General features: G+C 43.5%; 1 protein-coding gene across 1 annotated transcript in view; it reads left to right on the plus strand.

The window, feature by feature from the left end:
- The window catches only part of Haspin (haspin), a 53,056-nt gene extending 31,881 nt beyond the window's left edge, over positions 1-21,175 (plus strand). The window contains exon 5 of the mRNA XM_041777430.2: positions 20,862-21,175. Within this exon, the coding sequence (XP_041633364.1) occupies positions 20,862-21,066 (205 nt within the window). The 3' untranslated portion in view covers positions 21,067-21,175. The remainder of the gene's footprint in view (positions 1-20,861) is intronic.
- Positions 21,176-23,789: the final 2,614 nt, after the last annotated feature.

Here is a 23,789-nt window from a genome sequence, read left to right on the forward strand (position 1 = left end):
ATATATTCATTTTATATTATTCCAGAATTTCGTTAAAAATTTTATGAAAATCGGACCACTATATCTTATAGCTGCCATAGGAACGATCGGGAAATTAATCGAAAATAATTATAGCTTCGTTGTTTTTCAACGTATTTTAATCTTTATGACATGAGCATCTGGTATTATTTCAGAATTTTGGTATAAATTTTATGAAAATCGGACAACTATATCATATAGCTGCCATAGAAGCGATCCGTAGATGTAGAGAAAATGTAAAGCTGGGAATGTATAACTGTAACTGTCAAACTGTAAACATAATAAGTATAGGTAAAATATTATGAAACTCTGTTTAGTGTTTTCGGCATTATAATTGATAATATAAATATGAAAACCAATCTGCAAGGGTATACAAACTTCGGCGTGCCGAAGTTAGCTTCCTTTCTTGTTTTTTTTTTGTTTTTTAACGTTTAATTTCTAATTAATTTCTTTATAAATCTTAACAAATCAAGTTTTTTTCATAACTCATAATATTTGTCTACATTCAAAAACTAAAAACAGCTTCACAAACTCTAATAAATAAAAAAAATATTTTATAGTTAAATTCACAAATTTTGGCTGGACAAAATAATAGGTGTAGGACGATTAATTTTCAAATTATATCGATTTTTCAATCAATTTGGTCCTGTTTCAATTTTAAATCACTAATTGGCAGTCAATAACCGGTATATCCGTCATTATTTTTTAGGACTTTCTCCATTTTTGTCCTCTCAGAGTCCTAGTCCAAATCCCTGCCAGGGTGTCAGGCCCGGACTACCGGCCGAAATTGGTAAGGTGGGTCAGTCTGCTTTGCCAAAACCCCTCATGGCAATTCCAGCAACGAAACAGTTATTTGTTTCGCGGCTTTCCCTGATCTAACATCGGAAGATGTTATAGCTTTTATCCAAAGCAAAATTAAAGCCGATAAAGAAAAAATTAAGGTGAAAAAATTTAAATTTTTCTTATCCTAGGAACATTTCTTCTTTAAAGATAAATGTTCCTGACGAAATCTTTGACATGCTTTGCCCAAGCCTGGCCACAGTTGTCAAAGAGTTCGAAAGTAAGAAAAAGATAAAGCGCCCTGTAGGAATTACTCTTCCTAGGACCGATTTGCCCAATGCGCCTTCTACGTCTGTCAATTCGTTCCAAAAAAGCTAACCAACTCAGTTGATATCTCGTATCAGAATGCAAGAGACTTACGCAGTAAGCTTCCTAAATTGTATTCTGACACTGTCACATTTGCTTCCAAAGGTTTTGTGTTCACAGAAACCTGGTTAAAGCCGGAGATTCTGAGCTCCGAAGTTTTTCCAGCTGTGTTTACAGTATACCGGCTAGATCGGCCTATCAGACGTGGGGGAGGTGTCCTTATAGCGGTCGACTCCACTCTCACGTCCGAATTAATAATTTTCGAGGAATTCAACGATGTTGAATTTCTTTGCGTGAAGCTATCAGTTAATGGTAGTTCAATTTTTGTTACATGTTCCTACAATCCTCCATTGTCGGAACTTCCCATTTATTGGAACCATCTTTCCGCTATTCAGTTGGTCTCAAAAAGACTTTCGGATAGGGACCACTTACTAGTTCTTGGTGATTTTAACATCCCAGGGGCTATTTGGTCTCTAGATAATTCTACTAATACACTTCTTACCACAACACATCATGATTTTGTTGCTGGCTTGTTTGACATTTGGCTGTCCCAAGTCAACCATGTTCGAATTTCCTTAGAGCGCTTGCTTGATCTTTGCTTTGTCTCTGATCCGGCAAGATTAAGTTTAGCTAGGGTGGCGCCCCTGACGCAACCCAAAGATCCCTATCATCCCACTTTCGATGTGACTATTGACGTGAGGACTGTTTCACGGAATAAATTTGACTGTCCAGCCCAAGAAGTCTTCTGTTTTACCAAGACGGATTTCGTACGGCTGAATAATTTCATAATTGATTATAATTGGTCCGATCTATACATATGCACTGACACGGCGGAAGCCGTGGATATTTTTTAAAGTGCTATGAATTCATTTTTTATTGAATGTGTTCCGTTATACCAAAGAGTTGACCCGCCTCAAAAATAAAAAATCAAATCTGTATGCTAAATATCAACGTACCGGTTCTCCAACTATCCTATCTAGTTATTTATCAGCTCGGTCCACTTTTACCGTGCATAACAGGTAGTGCTACAATAATTATTTGACTCGTTGCAGGGCCCAGTTTTCTGAGGACCCAAAACAGTTTTATAATTTTGTTAAGTCATTACTCATCCTTCCTCGCTCTCTTTTGATAATACAACAGCAGATAATGCTCAGTTTTTTCAAACCACTTACTCCAACTTAATAGACCCAAATCAGGCTTATTCTTACATCATCCCCAAATCGAACCAAATCTTCAGTCCTACCTTAAACGAAAACTCTCTTCTTTAAGATCTTCTCAAATTGTTTACCCTATCCTCCCACTCTCCCCTTATTTGGAAGGCCATCCCAAAACTGTTCGAAAATGTCATTACTCCTCATTTGCAGCACCTGTGTAAGTCAATTATTTTTCCATGTCAACATGGTTTTATTAAGCGAAGATCAATTGCAACCACTCTTTTGGAGCTCACTTCCTTTATTATAAAGGGCTACCGAAATAAGTTTTAGACAGATGTAATGTATACTGATTTCAGTAAAGCTTTTGACTCTGTTAACCATTCTCTTCTTGTTCGGAAACTTGATTTAATAGGATTTCCGATTGATCTTCTTAATTGGATCTCATGTTAAAATTAACTATCTAATGTTCTTAGGGTTACATCTGGCGTCCCGCAAGGGAGTCATTTGGGTCCCCTATTGTTTACATTATTTATCAACGATCTGCCCGAAGTTTTGCCCATTTCCAGAGTACTTATGTACGCTGATGACATCAAACTTTGTGTGCAATATAACGACGCTACTTGCCAATTAACAATTTTCAAACATGGTGCCGCGTGAACTTATTAAACTTAAATGGCTCTAAATGCAACCTAATGACACTCTCCCGTGTCGTTCCAAAGCCTGCAACTTATACGCTGAACTGCTGCTCTTTGGAAAAAATTTATATAGTTGATAATTTGGCTGTCCGTCTGGATCCTAAACTTGACTTTATTGATAATTTTTTGTGCATGGTGAATAAAGCCAGGGGTGTGCTTGGTTTCATTAAACGGTGGTCGAAGGAATTCAATGACCCTTATGTTACAAACTCTTTATATACTTTACTTGTTCGTTCTATCTTAGAATATGGATCCTGCGTTTGGAGCCCTCAGTATGGTGTCAAGAGTAATCGCATAGAATCGGTTCAAAGAACTTCTTACTTTTCGCTTTACGCGGTTTAAACTGGGATGTAAACCAGAGGTTACCGTCTTTGTTCAGGAGGGGGGTGGCCAGGAAATCCTCCGCAAAAGGATCAATAGATCGTTTTTGTACTGAACTAAGCTTAGCATAAGGGCCCGCTGCCGACCGAAAGGCCCAGCTTAACAGCGCGACAGCGGGAGAACCGCCCAGTCGGACTTTTCCCTAAGAAAGGAGTACTATTTTCTCATAGAAACGGGCGGAGGGATTCACTACCCGTTTCTGTAAAAGTCTAATTCGCTTTTATACATGGGTGGCCGGGGTAATTCGTGTATTTTGTCATCCGCCGTCGCTGCTCGGGTGAGGAAGAAATTCTGGCCTTTTGAAGAATTTCTTCCTCCCCAGAGCGTATAAATATCTGATATTTTAGGGAATTTTCCCTCCCAAGAGAGTATAAAAAATTTGATGTACGAAGAATCCGTCGCTGCTCGTGTGAGGAAAACTGTATCGTTGAGACCGGATACTTGGGTCTGAACTGGCTGGAATGGAAGCTTACAGCCTCTCTGTAATAAATGTTGCTTCGGAACCTGAATCGATTAGAGCTCGCGCTTGGAAGTTGCGGCCGAGATGGCAGATATCAATAATCGCTGTGCAGCAGAGTATGATGCCGGCTATGGCACGTAAAGCAGGAATGGGCACTAGTACATTCCCGTTGCTAGTGCCCTCGCGAAAAACAATTTAAGTAGAGTTGCTTTCTTCGGATGTAGTAGGAAAATGCCCAGAGCCGCTAGACCTGACTTCGTCGTCAGAAACGCGTCCAACTCATGCCAGGTTGGAATTTCGGCCTTATTGTGAATTGATTGCTCCCACAAGAAAGCGTAAACTTGGGAAGCTTCGAGGAGACCATATACACAAGAAGGCAGTCCCACGCCTCGACGTCAAAGGAGGACATTTGTTAGGCGGTCAAACAACTTTGAATTGTGCGTTGCAGCTCTCTTAGAGCGCCTCCGGATTTTTGAGGAACAGCCTGGATGTTAAAAAGAATCTTTAACTGACTGTTGACTAGGTAGGTAGGTAAAGTGGTGAGGCAGCCCTGGCCGCCTCCAATTGGAGCAGAGCTCCGTTTTGATCCACACCCTCGATTTACTGTTGTCTGCGCCCTTCTTAGTACCAACCCGTGTCATTCAGGTAAGCTAGGATGGCCGCTACTGGCTGCCTCCCAACTTCTCCTAGTGACTCGAGTTGGTGTGCTCCGAAGTGTCGGGCTCTTTGTCTGTTGAGTGCCGGGCAGTGGCACAACAGGTGCTCTGGTGTCTCCTGCTCGCTTGGTTCCTTGCAGCTTCTGCATTGTGGGTTGTAGGGTAGACCCATCTTGCAGGCTTGCGTGCCTATTGGCCTATTGAAATGGACGGAGCCAGAGTCTCGTCATCCGAGCGCAGTAGCTCCTCCTCGTCCAATTCACTATCTGTTGCTGGTTTTTGGGGTTTTACCTCTCCCACGAGGTCCGAAGCGGATTTTTTTGTTGTGTCCATGTTCATAAACGCCCGCGTTGCTCGACAGGGCGAGCGCGGCGGCCCGAGGGGTTTGGGGCATTGAAGTTAGGTCGACCGTGGCTTCGCCCCTAAGCCACGGCAAGGCTCGTTCCGACCTAGGGTTGCCCGGCCCTAGGAAGGCTCCGTTCTAACACAGCTGGTTTACCCCTCAGCTGCGAACCTTATAGTCAGTGGGCACGGGTCGCTTTACACGCCTGACTTGAGGGGAGGCAGTTTCAAGACTTGCCCATGTCTTGGTAGGGATTGGGAGTCAGAGGATTATTGGGTGCGGGATTCACAGGAGGTGCCGCTCGCATTGGCCGTACCGTAGTACGTTTCCAGGAGGTACCTTACCACCCCTACTGTTGACTAACAATCGCTTATTTTCAAATCGGTCGGAAAGGCTTCTCCACGCTGAGATGAAACCCTCGTTGTTCAGAGGGGCCTTGGAAACGATCGCATGCGCATCGCTACTCGTCTTGGAAAGTAGGTGAAACATCCCCTCCACTGGCGTGAGTCTGGAATTATTAATGTAAATCGCCGTGAAGAAGTCCGTCAAAGTGGGCCACCGAAGATAATGGCCTGTGAAGACCTCGGGGTCCACTGGTGGCAGGCGACAACCCGTAGAAGGAAGTGGTTGGACACTGACGGAAGCCTGTGTGGCCTGGGAGGCGGCCTTGTTAAGTATGTCCTGAAGCTGGACAACACACCTCGAATAGACGAAGTAATAGTCGTTGTATCTGGATTCGAGGACTGTCGAGTCGGCGGTGTTGTCGGCGGACACGCAAAGAAGATCGGAGCAGCTTTCGTAGCTCTTCTCCACAGGGCCCGGATTTGGTCCCGATGGACTCGGCACATGGCAGGGGAAAATCTCTCAATTTCAGGAGGGCTCGGAGTGTGAATGTTAGCTTTGAATTGGCTAACACGGGCTGTCGTGGCAATAAACTTTCTTAAGGCGATGTCCACTGCATTTTGAGCCATTTTGCAGCGTAAGTCGGGGGCGCAAAGAAAACTCAATAAGGACAGAATAGAGATATGGCGACAGCTGCTGCAGGTGAAGGATGCCTGATTCGAAGTGGAAAGCAGAGTCGGGAACAAGAACGTAGACCGGAATGTCCGTGATCGTGGTTGAGTAGGAAGCAGGGATGTATATATATATGTATATATGTTATATGTTTCGGAGCTCGGACTTGCAGGTTTCCCTTTTGGTCTATATAATTCCGGCAAAAAATGTCACGAATCGTGTGGAATTTAAGAATAATAAATTAATCATTTGCAATCATAAAGAAATTATTATTAATTAATAATTAATACATAAAATAATTATAATTAATATAAATCAATAATTAACAAAAAGTTAACAAATTATTATTTAAGCTAATAATAATAAATTATTTATTTTGTAGTCGGAAAGGCGGAATTAATGAATTAATTAAATAATAAAAAATTAATTAAAACCTTGCTTCTTGTCTCAAACGGAAAAGTTCACTGAGTTATGCCGTCGTTAACGCAGTGCATATGTACGAGCAGCGGCCTAAGAGAAAACAACAACAAACAAAAAAAAACAACTCGGCCGCTGCGGTTGCTAAATCGGGAGTGGAGAAAAAAAAACACTGTCGCATCGGTGTATGAATTAGGTGTATGAATTAGGCTTTAGATTTTTAAATGTTATTTATTTTCTCTCGCTTTTAATTTTATATATTTCGATTTTATATAATAGTTGTTGGTAACGGTATTGGAGGGAAACTATATTGTAATATGCACATATATTGAATAACCACTGTACCGAAAGTACTTAAAGGGTACGCACTGTAACACTTTGTTGCAGTGTTTACATATTTCAATGTCCCGGTCATAATCCCTAAGTGGCCGAAATATGAACCGATAGCTATAGCTTAGGCCGCACACAGAAAGTGCTAGCGTCGGCATAATTGTAACGAACGGACAGCATATGCATACCCCTCGCGCCTCCACTTGAGAGCGCATAGCCAATGTGTATAAGTACGTTCATTTATATAAGGATATATCTACATAGCCGTCTCTCTGCCGCCGCCTGCGAGCAGCGCTGCTACGAGACTTAGCCTTAATTAGACTTAAAGAATTTTGTAAAAATCAGAGACACCTGGATCATTGGAGCGGCACCATTGCTGCTCCAACTAAACCAAATAAGTCCAAATAAAACTCAAACTAATACAAGAAGACTATTCATTGAACTTGAGAATCGCGAAGCAAATTGGAACGACAGAATAATTATATTTCAATATATGTTGTACAGTGGAAACCCGTTAACTGGACTGGAGTTGTGAGGGCGTACAAAAAGTACTGGAGGCAGACAATATATGTATATATTGGCCTGTATAATACAAACAGTAGAGCGTCGCGGAGTGGACTGTATTTTTTTGAAGTTGAAGAAACGGTTTCACAAAATATCGAGTCCGCTGTAAACATACAGTGAACGAAGATATGAAAAGTAAATCTCGGGTAGGGGGCCGAATTCGGCAACACGAACTGTTCACTGTACAATTTTCACTGCCGCGGCGCTCGACTCGAAACACACGTTCACTAGTTTGATTATTATTTTTTATTATTATTATTGTTCGGCTGAAGGTTGAGGATGTCAATTACCACTAAGTAAATGAGTAAGTAATTGCCGTAGTGTCAGAAATTTCGGACTTGGAGTTGACACGAAATTTAAAATTGGAGACGGGAGGAAACTTTTTACTTATCTTTTTTTTGCGGCGGCACCACCAAAGCTGCTGGGAAAAAAGGATTCCAGGACGATATCTTTATCCGGCTCGAAGAACCATGTTTAGGAGGTGGGTGGCCAGGAAATCCTCCGCAAAAGGATCAATAGAAAATTTATCCCACGAAGTAGAAAAACCAGAAATTCGGGGCAATTAGACAGCACCTACTAACTGCTAACAGAACAAGCACGTGCTTGGTGTCGCAAGTTCTTGATATGCACTGTACATAGTGCATCAACGTCTTGCGATATGTGCATACACTACACTAGAAATACAAATGAATGAATTGGCTGACTTTACAACTTCAATGCAGATTTCAGATTCTATGTTTAGAGTGTGATGTAAGTAAACAAACTTGGTAAACGCATTTGAACAATGATATATTCTTTCAAGTCATTATTACCACTAAGTTTGCCACTTATATATTTACCAGGAGTGTTAGTTGAAGTTTGCCGGTTTTTTCGATAAAGAAAACACTCAATTCTCAAGAGAATGTGAAAAATTTGTTATTCAAAGTATTGACCGTTGGCTTCTACACATTTCGCCCATCTTTCAGGCAAATTATGGATACCATTCCAAAACAACTTTTTTTCTTACGAGGCAAACCATTCGACGAGCCATTTTTCGACTCCTTCAAAATTGGCGAAGAGCTGCTCTGCCAGTGAGTGTCCCATCGATGCAAAAAGGTGATAGTCGGACAGGGCGAGGTCTGGAGAGTACAGCGGGTGCGATAATATTTCCCTACAAGTCCTTTCAGTTTAGCGGTATGAGACGGCGCGTTGTCATGTTGCAAGATAACTTTGCCATATTTTTGGGCCCATTCCGGCCGTTTTTTGATCAACGTATTATTCAAATTAATAATTTGTTGTCGGTAGCGATCCTTTTTAACAATTTTACCAAGGTTTTAATAACTTGAATTACACGACACCACATGGGTCCCGCAAATTCGATTTACTTGGAACGAAACTCGACATACTCACTGAGGTAGGTTAGGTTAGGTTATACCGGACGGCCCTCGAGGGGCCACACATAGGCCAATATGGCCCATAGCAATCCGGGGAAACTCCTGGATGGACCTAGAGACTATTTATGCGGGTTTCGAGATCCTTGAATATCAAGGTGTTTTTCGCAAAGGCAAGGAGTTCGCCTGGCTTTCTCCTGGAGGCATCTTCTAGCGATGCCAGAACTGGAGAGCCTAGGTATCTCATTCTTGCCCTCGTTAGGGCCGGACATTTGCAAATGAGATGCTCCAAGGTTTCGATTGCCTCGGATTCATCACATTTCCGGCATTTGGCGTTGTCGGTAATACCCAGCTTGACTGCATGTGCAGCAGACAGGCAGTGACCTGTAAGAATACCCACTAACATTCTGCAGTCCTTCCGCGGAAGATGCAGCACGTAGTGGGTGAGTTTCTCGTTGTGTTCTTTGCACATGATTTTTGATATTCTGCAGGTTGCGGAATTACTCCTCCACCTGCTTTTTGCGCTTGCGTCAGCCCGTTATTCTAGCTCGCTTTGGAGCGTTCTTAGGGAGATAGGGACGTTTTCTGCTCTTTCACTCGCCAGTCCAACGCCTTCCTTTGCAAGTTCGTCCGCGGTTTCGTTACCGTCTATGCCTTGGTGGCTGGGAACCCAGTAGATCACTGACTTAGTCGTGCTTAGGCTATCTAGTGACTCCCTGCTTGCCAGTACATTTTTGGAACTGACCGCTGATGATTGCATGGATCTTATCGCCGCTTGACTGCCTCATGTGGACGGTTTATGCTCTGCGCAAGCTCTGCTGCTTTCCTGATGGCGAATACTTCCGCCTGGAATATACTGCAGTAGTTTGGTTGCTTATACGACAGCCTCATTTCAGGGTCTCAACAGTATATGCCTGCTCCAACTCCTCCTTCCATCTTGGAGCCGTCGGTGTATATATTGAGGTATTAAGCATGGTCCTGGCCTGACTTCCAGTCATTTGGTCCCATGAATACTGTTGTGTTTACATCCGGGCACGTTCTGGGTATCATGTAGTCATATGTACTGCTCATGTCTCGAGCAATTGAACTGTGCCTGAAACCTTGTAGCGACCAGTTTCCTGATGCAACCAGATGTTGTGCCGCCTTTCCTGCTGTCAGTTGCGCTTAGATATCTTTGGGATATATACCGATTATGGTTTCGAGTGCTTTGGTGGGGGTTGACCTCAGCGCCCCTGATATGCAGAGCAGTGCCTGCCGCTGGGTTCTCTCCATAAGCTTATTATTATACGTTTTCTTCTCCGTGGCTTGCCACCATACTAAGACTCCATACAGCAGAGTCGGACGCATCACCGATATGTAGACCCAATGCATTGGAGCGGGTGAGAGGCCCCATGTGCTACTAAGCATCTTCTTGGATGCATATAGCGCTATGGTGTCCTTTTTTACCCTCTCTACGACATTGGCCTTCCACGTCAGCTTGCTGTCAAGTACAATGCCGAGGTATTTGACTTGTGTTTTCGGGGTCAGCCTGATTTTGTTAATTTTCGGGGGGATCCATTGCGGCACCTTGTATCTCTTTGTGAAGAGAATAAGGTCCGTCTTATCCGCATTGATATTGAGTCACTCACATATCTCCCTGAGTGTTGTTTCCATGATCGAGCTGAGGGTCGATGGACAGACTCCCGTGATAATTATGCTTATGTCATCCGCATAAGCTGTTATCTTTGATGCTTTCCTCCCGAATCTCTTGATTAGGTCGTCTACAACCAGATTCCATAGGAGGGGCGACAGAACCCTACCTTGCGGCGTGCCTCTGTGCGCTCCTCTCACCATTGAAGCGGTGCCCCAATCTGATTGTACTCGCCGGCAACTTAGAAGATTTTTTATCCACAAGTTGATAGCGGGCGACGAGTTGGTCGCTTCTAGGCGATCCAGTATTGCGTCCGTGAATGCCCCGGATATGTCCACGAACACTCTGAGTGCATATTCCTTATTGTTTGGGGCTCTCTCAATGGTGGTTAGCAACGAATGTAGTGCCGTGCATGCTGGTTGGTCGACAGTTGTCTCCCTACATCGTTCCTGATGTATAGGTCCAGCAGCTTTTCCAGCGTTTTAAGTACAAATGAGTTGAGGCTTATCGGTCTGTAATCCTTGGGGCTCACGTGGCTGCACTTTCCTGCTTTGGGCAGGAAGACAATTCGAGAGGTCCTGCATTGGATAGAGAATTAGCCCGTGCTTAAACAAGCTGTATATATTGCGTAGAGCCATGGAGTGATCACTTCCCTGGTCATCTAAAGCATGGCTGGGAATATTCCATCTAGTCCTGGTGCTTTTATCCTCGCAAAGGAGTCTATAGCCCAGTTGATTCTACCAGAGGATATTAGATCTTTTGGGAGATGCTCTTCCAGTTGCTAGGTCCTGGTGCTTATTTGCATCGGGTACCTCAGTGCATCCTGGGAAATGCGCGTGCATTAGTGCTGTTAGGGCCTCTTTGCTGCCCTCAGTCCACTGTCCGTCGTCGCGTTTGAGCTGACTCTGTATGGTTGGCTGCTTCGATAGCAGCTTCCGAAGTCTAGCTGTTTCCGGGGCAGTCTCTATATTGGAGCAGAAGTTTCTCCATGAGTTTCTCTGCGCCTTGCGTATTTCCTTCTTGTAATCCCTAAGTAGGACTTTGTATTCCTCATTGATGATCTCATCTTTCGCCTGCTTGGCGATTTTGAAGAATTCTTTGAGTTTGTTGCGTCGGAGTGAAAGGTTCTTATTCCACCAGGGTGGCCTGGTCCTCTTTCTCGTGTCCGATATAGGGCATGATGCGTGGTACGCATCCAGCAGTTCTTTGGAGAGTGTCTCTAGGGACTTTTCTATGTCTTCCGCGGATTCTACTGTGCCCGGAGGGATCGCGAGCCGTGTCACGATAGTCTCCTTGAACTTTCCCCTGTTAGTATTCCGGGGGTTCCTGAAGACTGATTGTTTTGGAGAGTGTTCGAATGCGTATTGGAACCGTATGTACTTATGATCTGAGAAGGATGGTCTCTCAAGGACTCTCCATTCTGATACCAAAGTACCTTGTCCCCTTACCAGAGTAAGATCTAGCACGTTTGAGGAGGTGGGACCTACATAGGTGTGTTCTTCCCCCACGTTTGCTATACTCAGGTTGGTTGAGAGTATAAAGTCTAAGAGGGACTCACCTCTGTCGTTTATGTCGGGGCTCCCCCATACGCAGTGGTGCGCGTTGGCGTCTGCACCCACGAGCAGTTGCTGGTCCTTCGGGCTGGCTTCTACCAAGCTCATGAGTTCTTCTGGTGGGGCCGTTCTGTCGTGTGCCATGTAGCAGGAAGCTACCAAAAGGCGCTTTTTCCCGCTCTCTAGCATCACCACGGTCAGGTCATCAGAGCTGTAGTGAGAATTAAGGTTAGCGTGTAGACCCTTCCGTACAAGTACGGCGGTTCTATTCCTGCTTACCGTTGGTGGATGGAGCAAATTGTAATTTGCGGACTTCAGTCCGGCGATGGCATTGCCTGAGGCGATCCATGGCTCCTGGACCAAAGCTATGTCGGCGGATCCTGGCTCCATGGCTATAAGGAGTTCCGCCGACGCGACCTTGCTCTTATGGAGGTTGAGCTGCAGCACCCTGAGTGTCATGGGTACTGGTCTCACCTCCATACGACGGGTTGACTACTACGGTCAGGTCACCGTCCTCTCCTTCGTCGGACTCATCCAGCGTCATTTCCCGGTCGGCATCCACGATGGTTTCCAGACCTAGGTCCTTCTTCACCACATCTGCCTTTAGGGTGTGAGCAACCTTATCCCCGGGGTGGCGCTTTTTGAGGCGCAGGTATACACTACCCATGTCCCACGCCATCTTCCCGTATCTGGGATAAAGGATGTCCCCTGCCTCCTTGTTTATCTGGAGGACTGCACTTTGCCCCCCCCTCTTTGGGTGATGGGGCCGCAACGTGCAGAACCTTCCAGTCCGCGGTTGGGATATCCGGGTTCTGACGCTGCAGCAGCTTCAGTGCCCGGTCCGTTTGGATTGCGATGGGGAAGAGTACCTTCGCTTTTGGAGTGGATGGGATTAGCTCCCGGTCCACCACCTCTAGCTTGGCTCCCTCCCACAGCGCCTCCAACTGGCAGACCGCTTGCGTCAGCCACTTTCTCGTCGGTTCATCCATGCACTTTAGGATTTTGACCCCATTTAGCCACCCAGCGCCATCGAAGGTGGGCATGGTAAAAAAGTATGATATTTTTATTTTGACGGAATGCGAAATGTGTATTTCTTTAGATTAATGTCAACAGAAAAAAATGACACATATGCCGAATGATACAAATGTATATAGTACGGCTAGCGCCATCAACAGTAAAACCGGAAAACTTCAACTAACACCCCTGGTACATGGATGGTATGCCATGGTATCTCAATCTTAGGAATTGGGTGTAGTTACATTTGTAGCTTTCTAGAAGAGGGTTTGGTTAAATACCAAATTAAACCAGAATTGTTCATTAACTTTGTCTAGAGTTTCTGCCATCCTACGTGCATCAAGGCCTTGTGCACATTATTTAATACAGACCACCTAAACGCCTTAGGAATCACTGGTAAATAACGAGTCTTGCCATTATGCTGTATCTTTCGTGTATAGTAGGCCAGTTCTAATTTCATATATTTTTATTACATTTCCTTCCATGTTTCTCTATTCATTTTAGATATCAGCCAAATATTTGTTTTTGCTGCTAGATCTACACGAACCTCTGCTATCCTAGGGATGACTGTAGAAACTGTGGAAATTGGGTTTTGTGATAAAAAAAAAAACTCAACTTCGTTTGCGCAGCTTTTATTGAATGACAGTGAGTGTGGAAAACAAATTTTCTACCGTTCACGGCATTTCATATTTAACTTCCGAAGCTGTTGTACTCTTGCTAGAATAAACCAATAGCCAATAGCCAGACCTATAAATTGTCTTAATTGCGTCGCAGTAGTTGGTGGGGAAAGGACCTCAATCTTACTTGGATTTGGTTTAATTTCGCCATCTTCAACGTAAAATCTGAGATACTCCACTCCAGTACGTAGAAAGGCACACTTTTCTGTTCGGTACAAAACTGGCCATTATTCAAAAAAATGTTGTGGCAAAACGGCTTAAGTTAGCTTAATGAATTGAGTACCGTTTAAACAACAACATTTGGAGTTTTTTGTTTTTAATTTTGTTTTGGGAATCTCTTGAGTCTCCTAAAAAAAAAAGTTGGTTTTCGGTGTACATCCTAACTCTCCACAAAAACAACCGATATCTAAAAACTATAATGCATTTGATAAAGGATAAGTGTCCCGAGGACTCACGTTTCGTTAAGGCTGTTAAGGCAAATCAATGTGACACACGACACCGTTAATTTGATAGAAACACATAAAAGTATAAAATGAACCTTAAATTTATTTGCCTAGTGTATAATTATATCCATGCATTATAAAATCTCTCCCCAATTCAACGTCGTGTCTCATAGATATGTTTAAATAGAAATAACATTTTATTAATCCTTACAATACTAAACATAAAATGTATGCCTCTGTGCGCTCCTCTCACCATTGAAGCGGTGCCCCAATCTGATTGTACTCGCCGGCAACTTAGAAGATTTTTTATCCACAAGTTGATAGCGGGCGACGAGTTGGTCGCTTCTAGGCGATCCAGTATTGCGTCCGTGAATGCCCCGGATATGTCCACGAACACTCTGAGTGCATATTCCTTATTGTTTGGGGCTCTCTCAATGGTGGTTAGCAACGAATGTAGTGCCGTGCATGCTGGTTGGTCGACAGTTGTCTCCCTACATCGTTCCTGATGTATAGGTCCAGCAGCTTTTCCAGCGTTTTAAGTACAAATGAGTTGAGGCTTATCGGTCTGTAATCCTTGGGGCTCACGTGGCTGCACTTTCCTGCTTTGGGCAGGAAGACAATTCGAGAGGTCCTGCATTGGATAGAGAATTAGCCCGTGCTTAAACAAGCTGTATATATTGCGTAGAGCCATGGAGTGATCACTTCCCTGGTCATCTAAAGCATGGCTGGGAATATTCCATCTAGTCCTGGTGCTTTTATCCTCGCAAAGGAGTCTATAGCCCAGTTGATTCTACCAGAGGATATTAGATCTTTTGGGAGATGCTCTTCCAGTTGCTAGGTCCTGGTGCTTATTTGCATCGGGTACCTCAGTGCATCCTGGGAAATGCGCGTGCATTAGTGCTGTTAGGGCCTCTTTGCTGCCCTCAGTCCACTGTCCGTCGTCGCGTTTGAGCTGACTCTGTATGGTTGGCTGCTTCGATAGCAGCTTCCGAAGTCTAGCTGTTTCCGGGGCAGTCTCTATATTGGAGCAGAAGTTTCTCCATGAGTTTCTCTGCGCCTTGCGTATTTCCTTCTTGTAATCCCTAAGTAGGACTTTGTATTCCTCATTGATGATCTCATCTTTCGCCTGCTTGGCGATTTTGAAGAATTCTTTGAGTTTGTTGCGTCGGAGTGAAAGGTCCTTATTCCACCAGGGTGGCCTGGTCCTCTTTCTCGTGTCCGATATAGGGCATGATGCGTGGTACGCATCCAGCAGTTCTTTGGAGAGTGTCTCTAGGGACTTTTCTATGTCTTCCGCGGATTCTACTGTGCCCGGAGGGATCGCGAGCCGTGTCACGATAGTCTCCTTGAACTTTCCCCTGTTAGTATTCCGGGGGTTCCTGAAGACTGATTGTTTTGGAGAGTGTTCGAATGCGTATTGGAACCGTATGTACCTATGATCTGAGAAGGATGGTCTCTCAAGGACTCTCCATTCTGATACCAAAGTACCTTGTCCCCTTACCAGAGTAAGATCTAGCACGTTTGAGGAGGTGGGACCTACATAGGTGTGTTCTTCCCCCACGTTTGCTATACTCAGGTTGGTTGAGAGTATAAAGTCTAAGAGGGACTCACCTCTGTCGTTTATGTCGGGGCTCCCCCATACGCAGTGGTGCGCGTTGGCGTCTGCACCCACGAGCAGTTGCTGGTCCTTCGGGCTGGCTTCTACCAAGCTCATGAGTTCTTCTGGTGGGGCCGTTCTGTCGTGTGCCATGTAGCAGGAAGCTACCAAAAGGCGCTTTTTCCCGCTCTCTAGCATCACCACGGTCAGGTCATCAGAGCTGTAGTGAGAATTAAGGTTAGCGTGTAGACCCTTCCGTACAAGTACGGCGGTTCTATTCCTGCTTACCGTTGGTGGATGGAGCAAATTGTAATTTGCGGACTTCAGTCCGGCGATGGCATTGCCTGAGGCGATCCATGGCTCCTGGACCAAAGCTATGTCGGCGGATCCTGGCTCCATGGCTATGAGGAGTTCCGCCGACGCGACCTTGCTCTTATGGAGGTTGAGCTGCAGCACCCTGAGTGTCATGGGTACTGGTCTCACCTCCATACGACGGGTTGACTACTACGGTCAGGTCACCGTCCTCTCCTTCGTCGGACTCATCCAGCGTCATTTCCCGGTCGGCATCCACGATGGTTTCCAGACCTAGGTCCTTCTTCACCACATCTGCCTTTAGGGTGTGAGCAACCTTATCCCCGGGGTGGCGCTTTTTGAGGCGCAGGTATACACTACCCATGCCCCACGCCATCTTCCCGTATCTTGGATAAAGGATGTCCCCTGCCTCCTTGTTTATCTGGAGGACTGCACTTTGCCCCCCCCTCTTTGGGTGATGGGGCCGCAACGTGCAGAACCTTCCAGTCCGCGGTTGGGATATCCGGGTTCTGACGCTGCAGCAGCTTCAGTGCCCGGTCCGTTTGGATTGCGATGGGGAAGAGTACCTTCGCTTTTGGAGTGGATGGGATTAGCTCCCGGTCCACCACCTCTAGCTTGGCTCCCTCCCACAGCGCCTCCAACTGGCAGACCGCTTGCGTCAGCCACTTTCTCGTCGGTTCATCCATGCACTTTAGGATTTTGACCCCATTTAGCCACCCAGCGCCATCGAAGGTGGGCATGGTAAAAAAGTATGATATTTTTATTTTGACGGAATGCGAAATGTGTATTTCTTTAGATTAATGTCAACAGAAAAAAATGACACATATGCCGAATGATACAAATGTATATAGTACGGCTAGCGCCATCAACAGTAAAACCGGAAAACTTCAACTAACACCCCTGGTACATGGATGGTATGCCATGGTATCTCAATCTTAGGAATTGGGTGTAGTTACATTTGTAGCTTTCTAGAAGAGGGTTTGGTTAAATACCAAATTAAACCAGAATTGTTCATTAACTTTGTCTAGAGTTTCTGCCATCCTACGTGCATCAAGGCCTTGTGCACATTATTTAATACAGACCACCTAAACGCCTTAGGAATCACTGGTAAATAACGAGTCTTGCCATTATGCTGTATCTTTCGTGTATAGTAGGCCAGTTCTAATTTCATATATTTTTATTACATTTCCTTCCATGTTTCTCTATTCATTTTAGATATCAGCCAAATATTTGTTTTTGCTGCTAGATCTACACGAACCTCTGCTATCCTAGGGATGACTGTAGAAACTGTGGAAATTGGGTTTTGTGATAAAAAAAAAAACTCAACTTCGTTTGCGCAGCTTTTATTGAATGACAGTGAGTGTGCAAAACAAATTTTCTACCGTTCACGGCATTTCATATTTAACTTCCGAAGCTGTTGTACTCTTGCTAGAATAAACCAATAGCCAATAGCCAGACCTATAAATTGTCTTAATTGCGTCGCAGTAGTTGGTGGGGAAAGGACCTCAATCTTACTTGGATTTGGTTTAATTTCGCCATCTTCAACGTAAAATCTGAGATACTCCACTCCAGTACGTAGAAAGGCACACTTTTCTGTTCGGTACAAAACTGGCCATTATTCAAAAAAATGTTGTGGCAAAACGGCTTAAGTTAGCTTAATGAATTGAGTACCGTTTAAACAACAACATTTGGAGTTTTTTGTTTTTAATTTTGTTTTGGGAATCTCTTGAGTCTCCTAAAAAAAAAAGTTGGTTTTCGGTGTACATCCTAACTCTCCACAAAAACAACCGATATCTAAAAACTATAATGCATTTGATAAAGGATAAGTGTCCCGAGGACTCACGTTTCGTTAAGGCTGTTAAGGCAAATCAATGTGACACACGACACCGTTAATTTGATAGAAACACATAAAAGTATAAAATGAACCTTAAATTTATTTGCCTAGTGTATAATTATATCCATGCATTATAAAATCTCTCCCCAATTCAACGTCGTGTCTCATAGATATGTTTAAATAGAAATAACATTTTATTAATCCTTACAATACTAAACATAAAATGTATCCAAAAACTTTCATTCGGTTTTTATTTAGCCTAAACTTGAAATTAAATACCGTTTTAACTATGGCCTATGAGTTGTGATAACTTGATTTTTATTTTAGCGTCGTTTTATTCGACTCTTTTTTTCGCAATCGTATTCGAGTGTGTGCGCCACACGATAACTCCACTATCGTATCTTATTTATTTGACGAAAATGGATCGATTCTTTATAGTCTAACTAGCGGACCCGGCGAACTTTATCTCGCCCCAACTTCGACTGATTAAATCAAATGAAATTGAGACGTTCAGTTTCTACTTTGACGTACATGTCGAAACAGTGCTGTTGAAACATCATCAATCGATACGCATATAAATTCATAGGGCTGACCTTCTTATTCCTATCTTCTCCTAAAATTTGAATTCAGACTTAGTTGTAAAATCAAAAAGAAGTGATGACTTGTAAACAAACCTGTCGTTGTATTGACCATCTTTATGTTGAAGTGATACCCATATTCTCCACGACAGAACATCAACAGGTATTGAAGAACATCATATGACCGATGAGTCTCATTATCCCGACGCTTAAAAACAATATCGCGTGATTCCACATTCTCGCCAACAATTACCACTGCGACTTCATTGATAGTGGGAGCATTAAATTGTCTTGTATGGCGCCACAGTGAGTCTTTTGTGTTCGTCATAATGAATTTTAACCAATGAACAATCTAACCAATTCATTATGCTAATGGAGAATATTTGCAATTCTTCGATAATTTCACGTTTAGTTGCAGTAAATATTGGACAGCGGTGATTTAGATCAACTGCCGAATCACCAATGAAATAGATCTGAAGGAAATTATAATCTTTGTTTTGTGGTGGTAACAAAGCGCCCGTTCGGTGGTGAATTTGGCCTTGAACCTGAATGTTGGGATGCAATTTCGAAAAAATGAGAGTTGTTCATTTTGATAATAAAGAGACGCCATTACTTTATAAGTTGGATTGTAGCCTGATCGATTAACAACCTCGGCTCCAAATGACGTCATTTGAAAGCATCCTTTATATTTTTGTGCAAGCTTTAGGAAACTTTGGGCTGAATTTCGATATAGTAGCGAATACAATGGCTCTTGTGGATGATCAAAAACGGTTAATTTAATTTTGCCACGTGCACAGCATAAGCCGGGGGTTTCCAACCGAAACTTCAGTGCATTGCAATGCTGATATACGACAGACAATGAACCAATAAGAACGCAGCAATGATCTTTGTAGGGTGTTTCAGAATTGTATGCGAATGCAGCGCGAATCAAGTTTTCATTTGCGGTTCGTCTTCCTCTATTATTTTGTCGGGCTTAAGGTGGTCTTTGTGAAGCGCGAAGCTGTGCCATCTGGGCACGTATCGATGCATTTCTTTCTGTACGTTCCTCTTGCGTCCGGCTAATTCTGACTACTTGTTGCATTGCTTGAACGCCGTCCAAGTCTTGATCGTCTAACAGCAGGCATTATTTCCAATTGTTTAAGCTCACTTTAGTAATGCTGCGTTAACTCGACTTTTTTGTTTCAATATTTTTTTTACCGATTGCATTGATACACAATCTCAACGCAGTTATGATCTGTTTCAGGGTGTTTCAGAAATTTACATACAACAGTGTGTACATCTGTTGAGCCGCTAGGGACTTTTCCAGAAGGTTTTCCCAACATTTTCTTATGCTATAACCTTCTTCTGGCAATAACAAGGTAGTATGATCCCGCTGACAGCCTTAAAATCTCCCGTACGCTTTCTCCCTCTCTCTCCGAACTTCCAGTCCATAAAGCTTCCAGTACGCTCTCCCAAGCTAGGTTCAAGTTTTCTAGTTTGTTCTCATGTTATATACGTAGAATTAACATGCCAACGCACTTCGCGCAAAACCCCGGAACGGGCCGGATCGGACAACTATATCATATAGCTGCCATACAAATGTTCGATAAATTTTTGGAAAAAATATTATAACTTGGCTGTTTTTCAATAATTTTCCATCATTTTTGAGATATAGCCATTTTATATTATTCCAGAATTTCGTTAAAAATTTTATGAAAATCGGACCACTATATCTTATAGCTGCCATAGGAACGATCGGGAAATGAATCGAAAAAAAATTATAACTTCGTTGTTTTTCAACGTATTTTAATCTACTTTGAGACATGAGCTTCTGGTATTATTTCAGAATTTTGGTATAAATTTTATAAAAATCGGACGACTATATCTTATAGCTGCCATAGGAACGATAAGGAAAGTAATAAAAAATATTATAACTTCGTTGTTTTTCAACGTATTTTCATCTACTTTGAGACATGAGCTTTTAGTATTATTTCAGAATTTTGGTAACAATATTATGAAAAATGGACAACTATAACATATAGCTGCGATCCGTAGATGTAGAGAAAATGTAAAGCTGGGAATGTATAACTGTAACTGTCAAACTGTAAACATAATAAGTATAGGTAAAATGTTATGAAACTCTGTTTAGTGTCTGTTTTCGGCATTATAATTTATAATATAAATACGAAAACCAATCTGCAAGGGTATACAAACTTCGGCGTGCCGAAGTTAGCTTCCTTTCTTGTTTTGTATTTGTATTTGTAAATGATTGTATATGGAAGACTGCGTACAAAAATGTGGATATAACTATGGAATTGGGATCGCATAATTACTCAGAAGAGGATTACATAGAGCCTCGACATAATACCTAAGCGCACAAGCAGGGTAAAGATAGCCGGTCGCTATTTGTTGAGGAGAGTAAACAAGTCAAAAGTTCACAAGTGAGGCTTATTGGGGAATGGTGCAGAGTATAACATATCGCATTATTAGTAAAATAGCGAACAAGCCAGCAATAAAATCATATATGAGTAATTATTTGACTGCAAAATATCATAGTTTAAGTCTTATTAAAATTAATTAGAACTATTAAATGGACTATATCCGAACAGCTGTAATTATATCGATACTTATATAGATGTTTAATTCTTCGCAATATTATTTATTATTATTATTATATTTTTTTTATATATTTTCAGAAACAACTGGGCTTCTTTTTCCCCGAAAACCAATATCCTATGGCTTTCCTACTTAGTTGCAAAACTAATAAATGGCGTAAAATACAAATATGTCAATACAAAGATTCACAAGCAGCACATTGAAATGTTAAAAGAATTGCAAAAGAATATGCTAAGCTTTGACAGTGCCGCAAGGTGTGCAAATAATATGCTTAAGTTGACGTAAAACTACTGCTTTCACAAATAAAATAACAAAAACTCTAGTTTTCATTTGATTGCTATGTACACTGAAGTCACAATTATTTTCCTTTTATAATAAACTTAGTTCAAAAATTTGTGTTAAATATTTAATTTTCTTTAAAACCAACTTTATAACGATCAGAAAGAGTCGTCTCCGATCGCATAAATAAGGTAGATTAGGTTCGGTTAGGTTAGACCGGACGGCCCTCGAAGGGTCACACATAGGCCAATATGGCCCACAGCTATCCGGGGAAACTCCTTGATGGACCTAGAGACTATTTATGCGGGTTTCGAGATCCTTGAATATTAAGGTGTTTTTCGCAAAGGCAAGGAGTTGACCTGGCTGGAGGCATCTGGAGAGCCTAGGTATCTCATTCTTGCCCTTGTTAGGGCCGGACATTTGCAAATGAGATGCTCCAAGGTTTCGATTGCCTCGGATTCATCACATTTCCGGCATTTGGCGTTGTCGGTAATACCCAGCTTGACTGCATGTGCAGCAGACAGGCAGTGACCTGTAAGAATACCCACTAACATTCTGCAGTCCTTCCGCGGAAGATGCAGCACGTAGTGGGTGAGTTTCTCGTTATGTTCTTTGCACATGATTTTTGATATTCTGCAGGTTGCGGAATTACTCCTCCACCTGCTTTTTGCGCTTGTTTCAGCCCGTTATTCTAGCTCGCTTTGGAGCGTTCTTAGGGAGATAGGGACGTTTTCTGTTATTTCACTCGCCAGTCCAACGCCTTCCTTTGCAAGTTCGTCCGCGGTTTCGTTACCGTCTATGCCTTGGTGGCTGGGAACCCAGTAGATCCTCACTGACTTAGTCGTGCTTAGGCTATCTAGTGACTCCCTGCTTGCCAGTACATTTTTGGAACTGACCGCTGATGATTGCATGGATCTTATCGCCGCTTGACTGTCTACGAACAAATTGACCGCCTCATGTGAACGGTTTATGCTCTGCGCAAACTCTGCTGCTTTCCTGATGGCGAATACTTCCGCCTGGAATATACTGCAGTAGCTTGGTAGCTTATACGACAGCCTCATTTCAGGGTCTGAACAGTATATGCCCGCTCCAACTCCTCCTTCCATCTTGGAGCCGTCGGTGTATATATTGAGGTATTGAGCATGGTCCGGGCCTGACTTCCAGTCATTTGGTCCCATGAATTCTGTTGTGTTTACATCCGGGCACGTTCTGGGTATCATGTAGTCATATGTACTGCTCATGTCTCGACCAATTGAACTGTGCCCGAAACCTTGTAGCGACCAGTTTCCTGATGCAACCAGACGTTGTTCCGTGATATATACCGATTATGGTTTCGAGTGCTTTGGTGGGGGTTGACCTCAGCGCCCCTGATATGCAGAGCAGTGCCTGTCGCTGGGTTCTCTCCATAAGCTTATTATACGTTTTCTTCTCCGTGGCTTGCCACCACACTAAGACTCCATACAGCAGAGTCGGGTGAGAGGCCCCATGTGCTGCTAAGCATCTTCTTGGATGCAAATAGCGCTATGGTGGCCTTTTTTTATCCTCTCTAAAACATTTGCTCTCCACGTCAGCTTGCTTTCAAGTACATTGCCGAGGTATTTGACTTGTGTTTTCGGGGTCAGCTTGGTATTGTTAATTTTCGGGGGGATCCATTGCGGCACCTTGTATCTCTTGGTGAAGAGAATAAGGTCCGTCTTATCCGCATTGATATTGAGTCCTACCTTCTCCGCCCACTCACATATCTCCCTGAGTGTTGTTTCCATGATCGAGCTGAGGGTCGATGGACAGACTCCCGAGATAATTATGCTTATGTCATCCGCATAAGCTGTTATCTTTGGTGCTTCCCTCTCGATTTCTCTTGATTAGGTCGTCTACCACACCCCCACCTCACCTTGCGGCGTGCCTCTGTGCGCTCCTCTCACCATGGAAGCGGTGCCCCAATCTGATTGTACTCGCCGGCAACTTAAAAGATTTTTTATCCACAAGTTGATAGCGGGGGACGAGTTGGTCGCTTCTAGGCGATCCATTATTGCGTCCGTGCTAACGTTGTTGAATGCCCCGGATATGTCCACGAACACTCCAAGTGCATACTCCTTATTGTTTAGGGCTCTCTCAATGGTGGCTACCAACGAATGTAGTGCCGTCTCCACTGATTTCCCCTTCGTGTAGGCGTGCTGGTTGGTCGACAGTTGTCTCCCTACATCGTTCCTGATATATAGGTCCAGCAGCTTTTCCAGCGTTATAAGTAGGAATGAGGTGAGGCTTATCGGTCTGTAATCCTTGGGGCTCACGTGGCTGCACTTTCCTGCTTTGGGCAGGAAGACAATCCGAGAGGTCCTCCATTGGGTAGGGATATAGCCCGTGCTTAAACAAGCTGTATACATTGCGTAAAGCCATGGGGTGATCACCTCCTTGGTCACCTGCAGCATGGCTGGAAATATTCCATCTGGTCCTGGTGCTTTTATCCTCGCAAAGGAGTCTATAGCCCAGTGGATTCTACCAGAGGATATTAAACCTTTTGGGAGATGATCTACTCCAGTTGCTAGGTCCTGGTGCTTATTTGCATCGGGTACCTCAGTGCATCCTGGGAAATGCACGTTCATTAGTGCTGTTAAGGCCTCTTCGCTGCCCTCAGTCCACTGTCCATCGTCGCGTTTGAGCTGACTCTGTATGGTTGGCTGCTTCGATAGCAGCTTCCGGAGTCTAGCCGTTTCCGGGGCAGTCTCTAT

Source organism: Drosophila kikkawai, chromosome 2R (genome assembly GCF_030179895.1).
Source record: "Drosophila kikkawai strain 14028-0561.14 chromosome 2R, DkikHiC1v2, whole genome shotgun sequence".
NCBI lineage: Eukaryota > Metazoa > Arthropoda > Insecta > Diptera > Drosophilidae > Drosophila > Drosophila kikkawai.